Source organism: Fistularia commersonii, chromosome 3, assembly GCF_037954325.1.
Source record: "Fistularia commersonii isolate RoL2024-O1a breed Wild chromosome 3, RoL_Fcom_v1.0, whole genome shotgun sequence".
NCBI lineage: Eukaryota > Metazoa > Chordata > Actinopteri > Syngnathiformes > Fistulariidae > Fistularia > Fistularia commersonii.
This window is the reverse complement of record NC_141286.1, coordinates 26,285,320-26,299,414: the sequence shown is the minus strand read 5'-3', so window position 1 is coordinate 26,299,414 and position 14,095 is coordinate 26,285,320. Positions and strand designations below refer to the sequence as shown.

Below are 14,095 nucleotides of genomic sequence, written 5' to 3'. Positions count from 1 at the left end.
AGTCGAGAGTTCATCAAAGCTGCCGGGGATCCAAAGGAACGTCTGGAACAAATGTCACGGGAACGACGTCTCTGGCGGGGGAACGACCAGGACGGGTCCATGGTTGCTAGGAGGCGGGGTTACAAATATTCATTCATTCATTCATTCATTCATTCATTCGTTTATTCATTTATTTGTTCACTCCTTCGTTCAGTCATTCGTTCATTCATTCATTCGTTTGTTCTTTCGTTCATTCGTTAATTTATTCATTCGTTCATTCATTCATTTGTTTGTTTGTCTATTCAGCTGTTAATTCATTCGTTCGTTCATTCATTCATTCCTTTGTTCGGTCGTTTGCTCATTCATTCATTCATTCATTTGTTCATTCATTCATTTGTTCATTCATCCGTTCATTCATTTATTTGTTCACTCCTTCAGTTATTCGTTCATTCATTCATTTGTTTGTTCTTTCGTTAATTTGTTAATTCATTCATTCATTCATTTGTTTGTTTGTCTATTCAGCTGTTAATTCATTCGTTCGTTCATTCATTCATTCCTTTGTTCGGTCGTTTGCTCATTCATTCATTCATTCATTTGTTCATTCATTCATTTGTTCATTCATCCGTTCATTCATTTATTTGTTCACTCCTTCAGTTATTCGTTCATTCATTCATTTGTTTGTTCTTTCGTTAATTTGTTAATTCATTCATTCATTCATTTGTTTGTTTGTCTATTCAGCTGTTAATTCATTCGTTCGTTCATTCATTCATTCCTTTGTTCGGTCGTTTGCTCATTCATTCATTCATTCATTCGTTCATTCATTCATTCATTCGTTCATTCATTTATTTGTTCACTTCTTCAGTCATTCGTTCATTCATTCATTTGTTTGTTCTTTCGTTCATTCGTTAATTCATTCATTCATTCATTTGTTTGTTTGTCTATTCAGCTGTCAATTCATTCGTTCGTTCATTCATTCATTCCTTTGTTCGGTCGTTTGCTCATTCATTCATTCGTTCATTCATTCATTCATTCATTCGTTCATTCATTTATTTGTTCACTCCTTCTTCAGTCATTCGTTTATTCATTCATTTGTTGGTTCTTTCGTTCATTCGTTAATTTATTCATTCGTTCATGCATTCATTTGTTTGTTTGTCTATTCAGCTGTTAATTCATTTGTTCGTTCATTCATTCATTCCTTTGTTCGGTCGTTTGTTCATTCATTCATTCAATCATTCATTTATTTGTTCACTCCTTCGTTCAGTCATTCGTTCATTCATTCATTTGTTTGTTCTTTCGTTCATTTGTTAATTCATTCATTCATTTGTTTGTTTGTCTATTCAGCTGTTAATTCATTCGTTCGTTCATTCATTCATTCCTTTTTTCGGTTGTTTGTTCATTGATTCATTCATTCATTCGTTTGTTCATTCCTTCATTCAGTCATTTGTTCATTAATTCATTCATTCGTTCATTCATTCATTTGTTTGTTCTTTCGTTCATTTGTTAATTAATTAATTCATTCATTTGTTCATTCATTTATTTGTTCACTCCTTCGTTCAGTCATTCGTTCATTCATTCATTTGTTTGTTCCTTGTTCATTCGTTAATTCATTCATTCATTCATTTGTTTGTTTGTCTATTCAGCTGTTAATTCATTCGTTCGTTCATTCATTCATTCCTTTGTTCGGTTGTTTGTTCATTGATTCATTCATTCATTCGTTTGTTCATTCCTTCATTCAGTCATTTGTTCATTAATTCATTCATTCGTTCATTCATTCATTTGTTCTTTCGTTCATTTGTTAATTAATTAATTCATTCATTCGTTCATTCATTTATTTGTTCACTCCTTCGTTCAGTCATTCGTTCATTCATTCATTTGTTTGTTCCTTGTTCATTCGTTAATTCATTCATTCATTCATTCATTTGTTTGTTTGTCTATTCAGCTGTTAATTCATTCGTTCGTTCATTCATTCATTCCTTCGTTCAGTCATTTTTTCAGTCATTCATTCGTTTGTTTGCGTATTGTCATTTGGTTGTTCATTCATCGGTTTGTTTGTACATTCAGCCGTTCATTCATTCATTCATTCGTTCATTCATTCATTTGGTCGTTCTTTCGTTCATTCATTCATTCTTTTGCCTGTTAGTTCATTCACTAATTCATTCATTTGTTCATTCATTCATTCGTTTGTTTGCTCATTGTTGTTTGGTTGTTCATTCATCGGTTTGTTTGTCCATTCAGCCGTTCATTTAATTGTTCTTCAATCATTCATTTGTTCATTCTTTCATTCATTCATTCATTCATTCGTTTGCCTGTTAGTTCATTCACTAATTCATTCATTTGTTCATTCATTCATTCGTTTGTTTGCTCGTTGTTTGGTTGTTCATTCAGTAGTTTGTTTGTCTATTCAGCCATTCATTCATTCATTCGTTCATTCATTCGTTCGTTCATTCATTCATTTATTCGTTCTTTCGTTCATTTGAAAATTCATTCATTTGTTCATTCATTCGTTCATTTGGTCTCTACGTGCTGATCCTGTACAAGGGGGTTGGGAGGAGCCAATCACAGGGTCAGCTGTCAATCATGTGTCAGCTGTCAATCATCCTGTCCTTCACACCTCCAGACAGTGAACCTGCTGACCCAGAGCTCAGGCAGGAGAACCTGGACAAGTTCAGGAAGTGAATGTTGTGGCTCCGACCTGCTCGTGTCCATCACTCGTCCTCAGACCTGCGAGGTCACAACATGCACACACACACACACACACACACACACACACACACACACACACACACATAAGTGAAAGTCACCCAAAAGAAACAAGATGTATGTCCTTCTGGTTGACCTTCAGCGATAATGGATGAAGAGCGATGGAGGATTATGTTCTGGGATCTTTCTTTTTCCTCACGGTTGCCGTGACGACTCACTGGTTTCCCGTTCTGACATTAAGCCGCGGTTGTAATTTATAATGCAGCCGCAGTTGCGTTATTATTTATAACCCAAGTTCTCCGAGCTCCGGCTCCCGGCCCCTTTCTTCTCCGATGGCCTTCAGGTTCCTAGAAGACGACCATCGAGGTCGGGTTCCTCCCCACGCTCCAGGAGAACTCAGGAGGAACGAGATGATTGTTTTTGTGGGAGAACCTGGACGGGAACCAGGGCTGGAGAACACAAGAGAACCCTCATGGAGAACCTGGAGAACCTCATCGCTGCTTAAATTGACTTTAATTTTTGCTTTCCCTCCAGAACCAACAGATGATGAAAAGCAACCCTGTGTGCACATCGCCCCATTACACACACACACACACACACACACACACACACACACACACACACACACACACACACACACACACACTCCTCCAGGGCCTGTAAGACATCTGTAAACCCGTGTAAAAGTAAATCAATAATAATTTAAGCTCCGGCGGGAAACAAATGGTTCCGACCTGTCGTTCCTTCAAACTGACGCGGCGGTGAAAAGGGGCGGGGCTTACCGGAGGTGTTCGGGAGCGTCCTAACACACACACACACACACACACACACACACCCAACAGGACCTTTTTTTATCGCGTTCCACTTCCTTTCCTTGCCCAGAACTAGCGAGTTAGCCGGCGCTCAGAGGAAAGTCCTGGATCGTTCCACGGGGTTTGCGGCGGCGGGGGGGGGGCGGGGGGGTCAGACATGGTCTAATCCATCTCGGGGCCGGAGCGAGACACTTTCACTTTAAAATGACTCAATGTCACGCCGGCCCGGACGAGATAACGGCCCGGGATGGTCTGAGACCGGCCTGGAACCCGACTGATAACCGGACCTCGCCCCCCCGCCCCCCCCCCAACGCCGTGAAATCGCCCCCGTCCGCCGCTTTTCTGTTTTTTTTTTTTTCTTCCGTGGAAGCGTTTGAACCGGAGCCAGGCTGCGCCGCCTGTTCGGAGACAGGAGTTTTTTTTTTTTTTTTTTTTTTTCTTTTGAGAAACGAGTTCACCGAACGCCGCCGCTGCTCTCGGGCTAATAGGTGTGGAAAACGGCGAGGGCGAAGGCGCCGACGTAAGTGGCTGCTTCCTTCTCTCGGGTTCCCGCGAGCGGACGGAATCCATTATGAGTCGGGTAGGAGGGGGATTATCCCACTCCGGCGTTTGCGGACGTGGCGATCCATCAACCGCCTGTCGATCGGCGCTCGGCGCACGTCTCCATTAGCGGCCGGCGGGCAGATGTTTCCCCGCACGCCATCCATCGCTAACTGTCACACATCCTTAATTGGGCGTGTTAATTACCCGATCCCGCAATATTAAGTATCCTACGCGAAGAAATGCTGGGGATGAATAGTTATTGATCCGCTGTGCTGACGCTCATTTTTTTTTTTTTTTTTGCGTGTTAGCCTAGCATTGATCTCCGGCAGCGCAGGAATCGACCCGGTTCTTAATGTGCGGTCCGGGCGCCGCCATTAAGCCCATCCATTATCACGGCTCGTCGGCGCGAGGCCCGCCGGGACGGGACGGGCTCTCCGCTTCCTGATGGGCTTCGGCCTCATCGGCGCTTTCGGTTACATCCTAGACGGCGTGCGAAGACGCTCCGCGGCGCCCGCTAGTTCTAGAATCTTTCCTCTGCTCGGGGGTGCCGGGGCAATTAGATAACCGCGAAACCGCCCCGCAGAAGAGGCCGGGAGGCACGTCGGGGGGGCCGGGCAGACTTTAGGGGGAGATCTATCATCGTAACACAGGTAGGCAGTTTAATAACGGCGCCGTGGCCCCCCGGGGGGAAAGGCAGGCATTTATTTTTAATGTAACGTGAGCGGTGGAGGGCGGGTGACAGATGGCCGGGCGAGAAAAAGTCCCAGAGCCTGGTGGAGGACGGAGGGGGGGGGGGCGGGGGGGGCGGGGGGGCAGATACCGAGGGTTCAAACCCTGCTGATGCCCCTCCACCACAGGCCGCGGAGCATCTGGACCCCCGGAGTTCGACCTGGAAGGGCGTCCGACCGTTCACACACTCCCTGAGACACTGACGGATGAATGAGTGGATGAATGGCGGCGCTTCCTGTCCGCAACCGTTTCAGTGGGTTGGATTCCATCAAGGTTCTCCAGGTTCCTCCAGAAACATGCAGGAGGTCCAGACGTGCGTCTGGAGTGCAGATTTGTGAACGACCGAGTGAACGGTTGCGTGTCTTTACCTGACGCGTGAATGAGAGGGTGAATGGTCGGACGTCTCCGTGATTGACAGGATTAAGACCCGCATCTCGCTAATCGGCAGCCGGGATTGGCTCCCGTGATGAACGTATGGATGTTCGCGACGGCGCCGGTGTCGTTGTGGTTCTGAGGCCGGCGTCTCCTTTGTGTCCGCCGACCTGCAGCGATTTCACATCATCAAAGCGGCGAGAACCGATGTCCCGCGAACGTCACGTTATCACACCAATGCGATTCCAGCTGGAGCGGCGGGCGTTTCATCTCCGCACAGCAACGGGATTAACGGGACGGCGAAGAGAGGCGACCGCCGCCGCCGCCGCCGCCACTCGCCTCCTGCGAGATGTTTGCGAGGAGCCGCTAATAACCGTCTGGAAGCAAACGGCGGCCGATAGATCAAACAGAAGAAAGAATCAACCGCTCTGCGACGCCGCCTCCGACCGAACGCCGTCCGCCGCGCCGGCCGTGGTCGGACCTGGCGCCGGCCGCCTCCTCCTCCTCAACGCGCTCCAACATCGAAAGTTCGACGAGGCGAGAAGCCGGCTTGTCAATCAGGTATATTGGATGAGACGCCCACGCTAATTAGGAATCAATCGGCGCCGCGGCGGAGGAGGCGGAGGCGGCGTGGAGGCTCCAGATATGCAACAAGGTCTCTGACGTGAAGGTGACGCTCGTTTGCACGGGAACCTTCAAGTACCGGCGCAACAACTTAGGAGTTTCCCAGATCCGAGTCGCGGCTCGTTGGGTTTTAGCTTTCGTGATCCGAGTTAGCATCGGCGTGTGACGCCCACGTGGACGCGTTTAAAGCTGCGGGACGTGTAGCCGCCGCTAGCTAGCTAGCCTGGAGAACATCATGGAAAACCTGAGCGAGGTGTGTGTGTTGGACTCGTCCAGAAGTTGTTGTTTGTGAGATACGGGAATGTGGCGGGAACGTGGACGGACGAGGCGTTCAAGGCCGGTCGGGGACGTTTGGACGGTTTTAAAATCAGGAGCGGCGTCACTCCGTCTATAAATGGAGTTTAGACATAAAATGGAGCGTAAAAAGTTACATTTAGCGTAGCATTGTAGCATTGAGGGTGGAGTCTGTGAGTGAAGTTGAGGATGGAGAACCAGATGGAAAAGTCCACCGTCTTTAATGAAACACACTTAATCAGAAGAAGAATCAGAATACTTTATTGATCCTCCAGCGGGGAAATTGCTTTTCTTGCTTTTCATTAAAAGTAGCTCCGGCTCCAGAAGTGGGGAAGAATCAAAATAGAAATCTGTGTAAATATAACGAATAAAATCGCGACTCAAGTTAAATAAAAAAATAAATCTAAAGTTGAAGGTATTTAAACCTAGATACAATATATTTGACATAAATACATGCGTATTTACAAGTACATGTACATGAGTATATGTAGTAATTTGTGTATAAGTGGAGTTTGTCGTGCAGTAAAACATTTATTGCACAACTCAGAGAGGAGATTTATCTGCTGCTCCAAGAGATAAAAGGAACACATGAAATAATCTTATGAAATACTTTGTTCTTTACAAAGTTGAATGTGCAAGAAAATCACACCAGAATAATGACTGGAAATCAAACGTGTGAACCCACGGAGACACACTTCAAATTAAAGTGTAAAAGAACACCAACGTTTTTGTAACCGCCTTAAAACCTTAAAAATAATCCAAATCAATCAGCGTTGCTTCCTAAATGGACACTTTGTGTGACTGACTTGGAGTTATATTGTGTTCTTCAAGTATCTCGTAAAGCCAGCGTATACTTTACATTCCCTCACATCATGTATTATTATTTCTACAGTATTTGTTATTTAGAAAGTACAGATGCGGAGGCGGAACTGACTTGTGGCCTTTCAATTTATTTTAATGGAGAAATTTAATTTGATAAAGCGGCAAATGGCGTAACCAGCTCGAGTCCTTCCTGTCGCCGCGCCGCCATCTTGCAGGAGAAATAATAAAAAGAAGCGCGGAGCAACAAGGGACGCCGCATTTCAGAATAAAACGGCCTGTTGTTGTTGTTGTTGTTTGCATTTGTGAGCGTTGGCGACGGCGTGGAGTGACAGAAATACGTTTGACGGCGGCGCCGCCGGCTCGCCGCCGCCCCGAGGCGGGTTTAATGATGGCGGAGGGATTCCCAAAGTCTGGGGGGGGAGGGGAGGTTCTTAATGGATCAGGAAGTTAATCAAACGGCGGGGAAAGTCTGACTGAGCGGTCAGAGCTGAGCCCCGAGGCTGCAATTTCCTGACACACACACACACACACACACACACACACGTGGACGGTGGACAGTCATTAGCGGCTGTGAAAGGGAAGCTCATACCTCCTGAGCACACAGGAGGAGAAGCTGCTGCTTCCTCCAGATTGACCTCCAGAACCTTCTGAGGAGGGAGATGGAAACTGGGGCACCCCTTCCTTCGTTCATTCATTCATCCTATCCTTGCTCTGATTGGACGAGAGGAGGACCAATCGCAGAGCTGCTTGGAGACGTCAGATTGTTCACCTTGTGATTTACACGTCGGGCCGACGTGGGTTTTCCGGTGAAGCTTCTGCACGTTGTTGGACTGTGTGAGGAACCTGCAGACACCAGGAGAACATCCTGCGGATACATGTTTTCCGTGTTCAACGTCACGCCTTCTGTCCACAAAAATGGCGGCGCCGTTAGCGTGGCGATTCCCCCGAGATCTTCGTCTCCACGGGAACCTGTAGGTGATCCTGCAGCCGGGCCGGAGAACGCCGGGCCTCGCCGCGGTGAGGCGGAGCGGCGGGCGGCCATGTTTTTTTTCCCAGAGGTTAATGGAAGGTTAATAAGCAAAGGAAAGGAGGAATCTCAGGAAACTTATTATGCAAAGTGTGTTTTCTGCAATCCTGGACGCTAATTAGCGGATCACGGCGGCGGCGGTTCACATGTGGCCACCTTTACCGTTCCGGGGAGACGACCTAATTACGGGAGAGAGCGACACCGGCTAATTACCGGCGCCGCCGCGATGATTCTTGACGGCGGAGCTGCAGCGGGAGCTCCTCTTTAATCCACTCCTCTGCTCTACCTTCTCCTCGCTCGGTCCGACGGTCAGCTGACCGGAGCGCCGTCACGCCGAGATCGGCGGTTAATCCGCCGGGAGGAAAGCAAGACTCCGGGTTACCGACCGGTGGAAGCGTCGTGGAGGAACCAGGAAGAAGAAAAACGCTTCCTGTTCCGCCGTCTCCTGCCTCTTTCTACCTGCATGCATTTTCTTCCAGATGTTTCTACCTGCACTTGTCACGTCCAGGTGTTTCTACCTGCATTTGCTTTTTATTTCCAGAAGTTTCTACCTGCACGTTTTTTGGGTTTTTCTACCCGATATTGTTTTTCCCAGGTGTTTCTACCTGCGTTCATCATTTCCAGGTACTATTTTTTACCCGCACACTTGTTTATCCAGATGTTTCCTCCTTGTGTTTCCTTCTTGAATGGTTTCCAGCATTTGACATTTCCAGTTATTATTTTTACCTGCACACTTTCCAGGTGTTTCTACCTGCAGTCTTTGGTTTCTCAGATTTTTTTCTCCCCAGAAGTTTCTACCTGAAGTTGTGTTTCCTCCTCGCACACTTCCCAGGTGTTTCTACATGCCGTCATTATCTCCAGGTGTTTTTCTCCGCTCACTATTCCAGGTGTTTCTACCAGCACCTCTCATTTCCAGGTCCTCTTGTGGAAATGTTCTTGTGGTGGCAACCGGACTTGAATTTCTTGACTTGAAGATGTTTCAGTCTTCATCCCAGAGGGTTCTTCAGTTCCTCTGGGTTCTGCATCTCTTCTCCGGGCCTCTGCGATGAAGACCGAAACGTCTTCAAGTCAAGAAATTCAAGTCCGGTTGCCACGACGAGAAAATCTCCAGGAGAATTTCCATGTATTGTTTATCCGTGCTGCGTCTCCAGGCTTCCGCCCAAAATGTGTGTACAAAAAAAAAAAGCCCTTGGTGATCCAGGCGGCTGGAGGAGCGGCGGCAGGAAGCGTCGGCGGGGCTGATCTGTATTCTGTGCGTCTGCGGCGGCCGGGACGGAGTGACTGGCGGCGGGAGCTCGGTATCGACTGCTCCGACGCCGTGATGGAGGCGCCTGTGATGGGATCCAGGACATTAACACTCCGGCGGCGGCGGCGGCGGCGTGTGCAGCAGAGCCGTGGAGGATATAACCAGGGCACTTCATCATTCCGGTCGGGCTCGGCGGGGGGGAGGGGGCGGCGTTGCCACGGCGGCGTGTTTTAGAATAATGCTCCGGCCTTAAATTAGATTCAATTGATCCTGCTCGGCGCTATAATTGCGCGCAAACAGGATGGATGGCGGTTTTATTGGGGATCAGACCGATCCACCCGCAGAAGGTAAATCACATCAGACAAAAGGCAGGTTGACCTGATGCAAGGTGACGGCGGGGGGGGGGGGGGGGGGGGGGGGCTGATTCAGCAATTTACACTCATAATAAGTGAATTTAAAACCGCAAATCAATGATTTGATGAATGCATTTTCATATGATTTATCTCGGATCACTCGTGCGCGGGAGGCGGGGGGGTAAGTACCAAACATCTGCGGTTCTGGAGAGTCGCTAACAGATCGGCTGGATTTACTTGAAGCAAACTAATTTGCGTGATGAAGCAAAGTAACCGCACACACCATCGGGGTGTGTAATTACATGGCGGTGCGTTTACGGACTGTGGTTTTTCTGCACCTCGTGTCATTAAATTTTGATTTTTTTTTTGAGTTACGCCAAAAGACTCCCTTTCTCTGTCACATCCGACTATGAACACTTGAGTGTTTACATTCCCGGAGCCTTCGATGGCGCCGCTTTGTCACGGCGCCGTGCACCGCTGACACGGGCACCAGAGGAGCCACCTGTCATTGCATGTGTGTGTGTGTGTGTGTGTGTGTGTGTGTGTGTGTGTGTGTTCATGTACACCCTTCATCTTCTGCTGTAGCCTGTCGTGCAACCTGGCGTCTTCATGACGGTGGCGAGGGGGGGGGGATTGTGCTCTCACCCTCAAGCCGGTGCTAACGCTACGAGCTAACACAAAGCTTGTTTTGTTTGTGTGCATAGCTACATACTGTATATATATCCATATATATATATTATTTTTTAATTTGTGTTGTTTTCCGTGGTTGAGTGGAGGCTGCAGGTCCCACGGCGTCTGCAGAGGGGGGCGTTTATGGCTTCTCGTCTAATAAGAATAATATATCAGAATTATATAACGTCAGTGTTTTCATAGAGCTGCTGTCGTGCAGCAGGAATTAGCCACCGACCAACAACCCTCATCATCATCATTCCAGCCAAGTGATGTGTGTGTGTGTGTGTGTGTGTGTGTCCTGGAATAAAGAGTTAATTTATTCCGTCCTCTCCCGGCGCCGCAGCCTAATTGAAAGGGGACGCCGTCTCCGGCACAAAGCCGCCTTCAATGGCTCCGTCTAAGAACGGCAGCGCTCAGCCTCCGCCGGGGCTCCCAGGTGGTTTCACTTCATTTGGCTTCTTCTCCTCCGCTCATCTCCTCCCGTTGTAAACAAAAAACAATTCTGGGAGGGGAAGCGGCGGCTCGGAAACACACACACACACACACACACACACACACACACACACACACACACACACACACACACATGCCCTGTCTCTTTTTGTGTTGTATTTTTTAAACGCGCCGTCCGTCAGGCGCCGCAGGCCAATCCTGACCATTCAAGTTAAACGACACGTGCGCTACGGAAGTATGTGTGTGTGTGTGTGTGTGTGCGTGCAATAGAAACACGTCACCCGTACTTCCTGTTTCCCAGAAGTCGTTCGCTCGGTCCTGGATGCGTCTAAATGCCGGAGTCTTGGATAAAAAGGCCGTCACTAATTAGATTAATTCATGTTAATTGATTTCTCTGCGGCTGCTCGTCACTAACCAACACACCGGTTGCCGTGAGACGGGCGGCACTTTTATATAACGGCTAGCGGGGTGTGTGAACGTGAAAGGGGTCTTTATGCAACCACACACACACACACACACACAGGAAGTCACACAGGCAGATTCTACTACGGATATGAATAAAACATCCTTTGGCTGTATTTTTGTTTCACTGTAAATCCGGGGTGTGTGTGTGTGTGTGTGTGTGTGTGCTGCAGGCGGCGAGGTCACGACACGGTTTTAATAGCGTCAAAACGCTTTCCACGGGTTTCTCCAACATCTGCATGGTTGGCGAGCAGCGTCCTGTTCATCAGCCCACGGGCACGTTTGATTGGCTGACACAGGCCGCCGATCAGGTTTTCCATTTCCTGTCGTTGTTGCGACGGGACAAACATCAACGTATGAATGGGTAATGATGCACAAGGCAGCTAAGTGGGTGTGTGTGTGTTTGAGGACAAACTGAATCACATATTTATACATTTAGTAAAAAAAAATGGCGGTGTTGATACAAGCAGGTGTGATCAGCTGACTGTGACTCCGCCCCCTCTGCCCCCCCCCCCCCCCCCCACACACACACCAGGTTCAGTAGTTCTTGCTGTTCTTGTTTGGGTCTGGAAAATAAAGTGGGTTCAAACAAACGCCCCCCCCGACCCCTCCATGTTTGTAGGCGGAGCCTAACCCTGTCCGCGGACCAATGGCTGCTCTCCTTACTCACGCAGCCTGGGTTCTCCCAATGTTCTCCTCCCTTGGTTCTCAGTTGGAAGGTGTGAATGAAAGGGTGATTGGAGATCGATGATTGACAGCTGAGACGTCTCGGTTAAGCCCCGCCCCCCGGTACCCGCCGTCACACTGCCCCCTAGTGGCCTGGAGGTGTAACTGCACGGTTGAGTTCAAACAGCGCCGTGATGATTGAGCTGAAACCAGACGTCAGGGTGAATCACCATGGAGGTCTTTTCTTCACACTGTGATCCAGCAGGACACTAATACCTCCTCTCACCCCCTCTCACTCCTTCTCACTCCCTATCACTCCCTCCCCAGTGAATCCCGATGAAACCATTGCTGAGAACCAGAATCCGACCCCCGAGGATTCTCAGAGGGTTGGCCGCTCCGGGAGCTTCAGGCCGACGCCGTCCGGCCTCGTGGCGGCGGCGGCGGCGGCGTGCTTTCTGGCGCTGCTTCACTCGTAACGCCGGCGTCCGCCTGCAAAGACTGGAACCCCCCGAACCCTCGCCCTCTGACGGAAGGGGCGCTGATGGCGGCGATGGCGAGAATGGGCTGCGGTGCGGTACGTACGGCGGCGGCGGGGAGGAAAGACGTGGCGAGTCGGAGGGGCTGCAGGAGAGCCGGCTCCAGGACTCCACACTTAACTAATCAACTGTATTGATTGTCTGTTAACACCAATAACGACTGCATTGATAACGACCGCTGTCCAATCAAACACAATGCATAGTTTCTATAAACATCTTTCTTTACATGTACGACAGGTGGAAAAAGACTGATCGGACTGAATACTTCAAGACACAAGATGGCTGACATTATTTATGTTTATGTATATATATCTATAGATAATAGGACTGTCAAACAAAACCATTATTGATCTGATATATTTGATACAGATTAATTTAAGTGATCATGATTTATACCTATTATTATTGAGTCAACAGAAGGTTATTGATATATATTCATATTTATATTCACGCACACACACATATATATATATATGTTAAGGCTGTCAAACGATTAAAACATGAACCTGGTTAATGTTGGGGGCAGTGTGGACTCATTTAGATTAATCCTGATTAATCATAATTTATACCTATTCATTATAATGAACTCTTGACAGAAGATTATTGATATATTTGCATATTTTTTACACACAAACCCCTGAACATATATGTTAAAGCTGTCAAACGATTAAAAGATGAATTGAGTTAATCTTGGGCGCCACTGTGGATTAATTTGATTAATCTTGATTAACTTCCATTTATGTTTCACTTTGTAGGGGGATATTTTTATAGATATATAAAATAAATTTGATATATTTTATAGATATTTAAAATGTTAACCCCCGACCGAACAGGAAGTGCTTCGTTGGAAGGAAAACTACCTCCCGCAGAGTTCGGCGACGACTTCCTGTCATATGAAGATCTCGCGCCAGAAGTCTCTGATACGTAAGAACATCAGGAAGCCAAGGTGGGAAGAAAGTGCTCGTCCCGATTCACACCCGCCGCAGATCGAGCTGCAAATTGTCGCGTCGATGCCCTCATCAAGGTGATAGATGTTTGAAAAAGGAAAGGAAATAAAGCAGGCCGTATCTGATACTGCGGGTGTTTAATAACCGCTGCGCCGCCTCGACTCAGTCTAATTGGTATCTTTCAGACCTGCGATGCTGCTGCTGGGGAGTCATACTTTTCTCTTCTTTAGAAATAGATTAGTTTTTCGGGAGTCTATTCTCGCCTCTCTGACTCAATCCAACTCGGGTCTCATTGGCCTGGATCGGCGCTGATAGTTTGGAGGGAGAAGGAAAGAATCAAATTGCCTCCTCCTGTTACCCGGATGCAGGCATGGCAGCGGCGGCGGCGGCGGCGGCGGCGGCGGCGGCGGCGGCTGAGTGTCCTACAGAAAGACGGTGAAATGATTTGTTTCGTGTCGCCTGTTTGCTCAACAGCAACGCAAAGGTGTTGCTTGACAGTGCGAGGACTCGGACTCCTTAGTTGTACTTCTTCAGAAGTACTTTAGTGTCACTGATGTTGCTCTGCGCACCACAGAACCGCTAAATATACTACTTGAAAGAAATGGGAACGCGTAGCTACAGTACCTTCCTGGTACTACACTACCATCCGGATACTCCAGTACGATCTGGATACTCCAATACCTTCCAGATAATCCAGTACTATACAGATGCTCAAATACCATCCTGATACTCCAGTGCTATCCAGATACTCTTATACCATCCTGATACTCCAATACCTTCTGGATAATTCAGCGCTATCCAGATGCTCCAGTATCACCCAAAAACTGCAATACCAACCGAATACCACAGCACCATTTG

At 47.8% G+C, this 14,095-nt stretch overlaps 1 protein-coding gene across 1 annotated transcript in view; it reads left to right on the top strand.

Annotated features, from left to right (window-relative positions):
* The window catches only part of gpc5a (glypican 5a), a 69,966-nt gene extending 57,162 nt beyond the window's left edge, over positions 1–12,804 (top strand). The window contains exon 9 of the mRNA XM_086144387.1: positions 12,082–12,804. Coding sequence (XP_086000513.1) covers positions 12,082–12,230 — 149 coding nt within the window. The 3' untranslated portion in view covers positions 12,231–12,804. The remainder of the gene's footprint in view (positions 1–12,081) is intronic.
* The last annotated feature ends 1,291 nt before the right edge of the window (positions 12,805–14,095 follow it).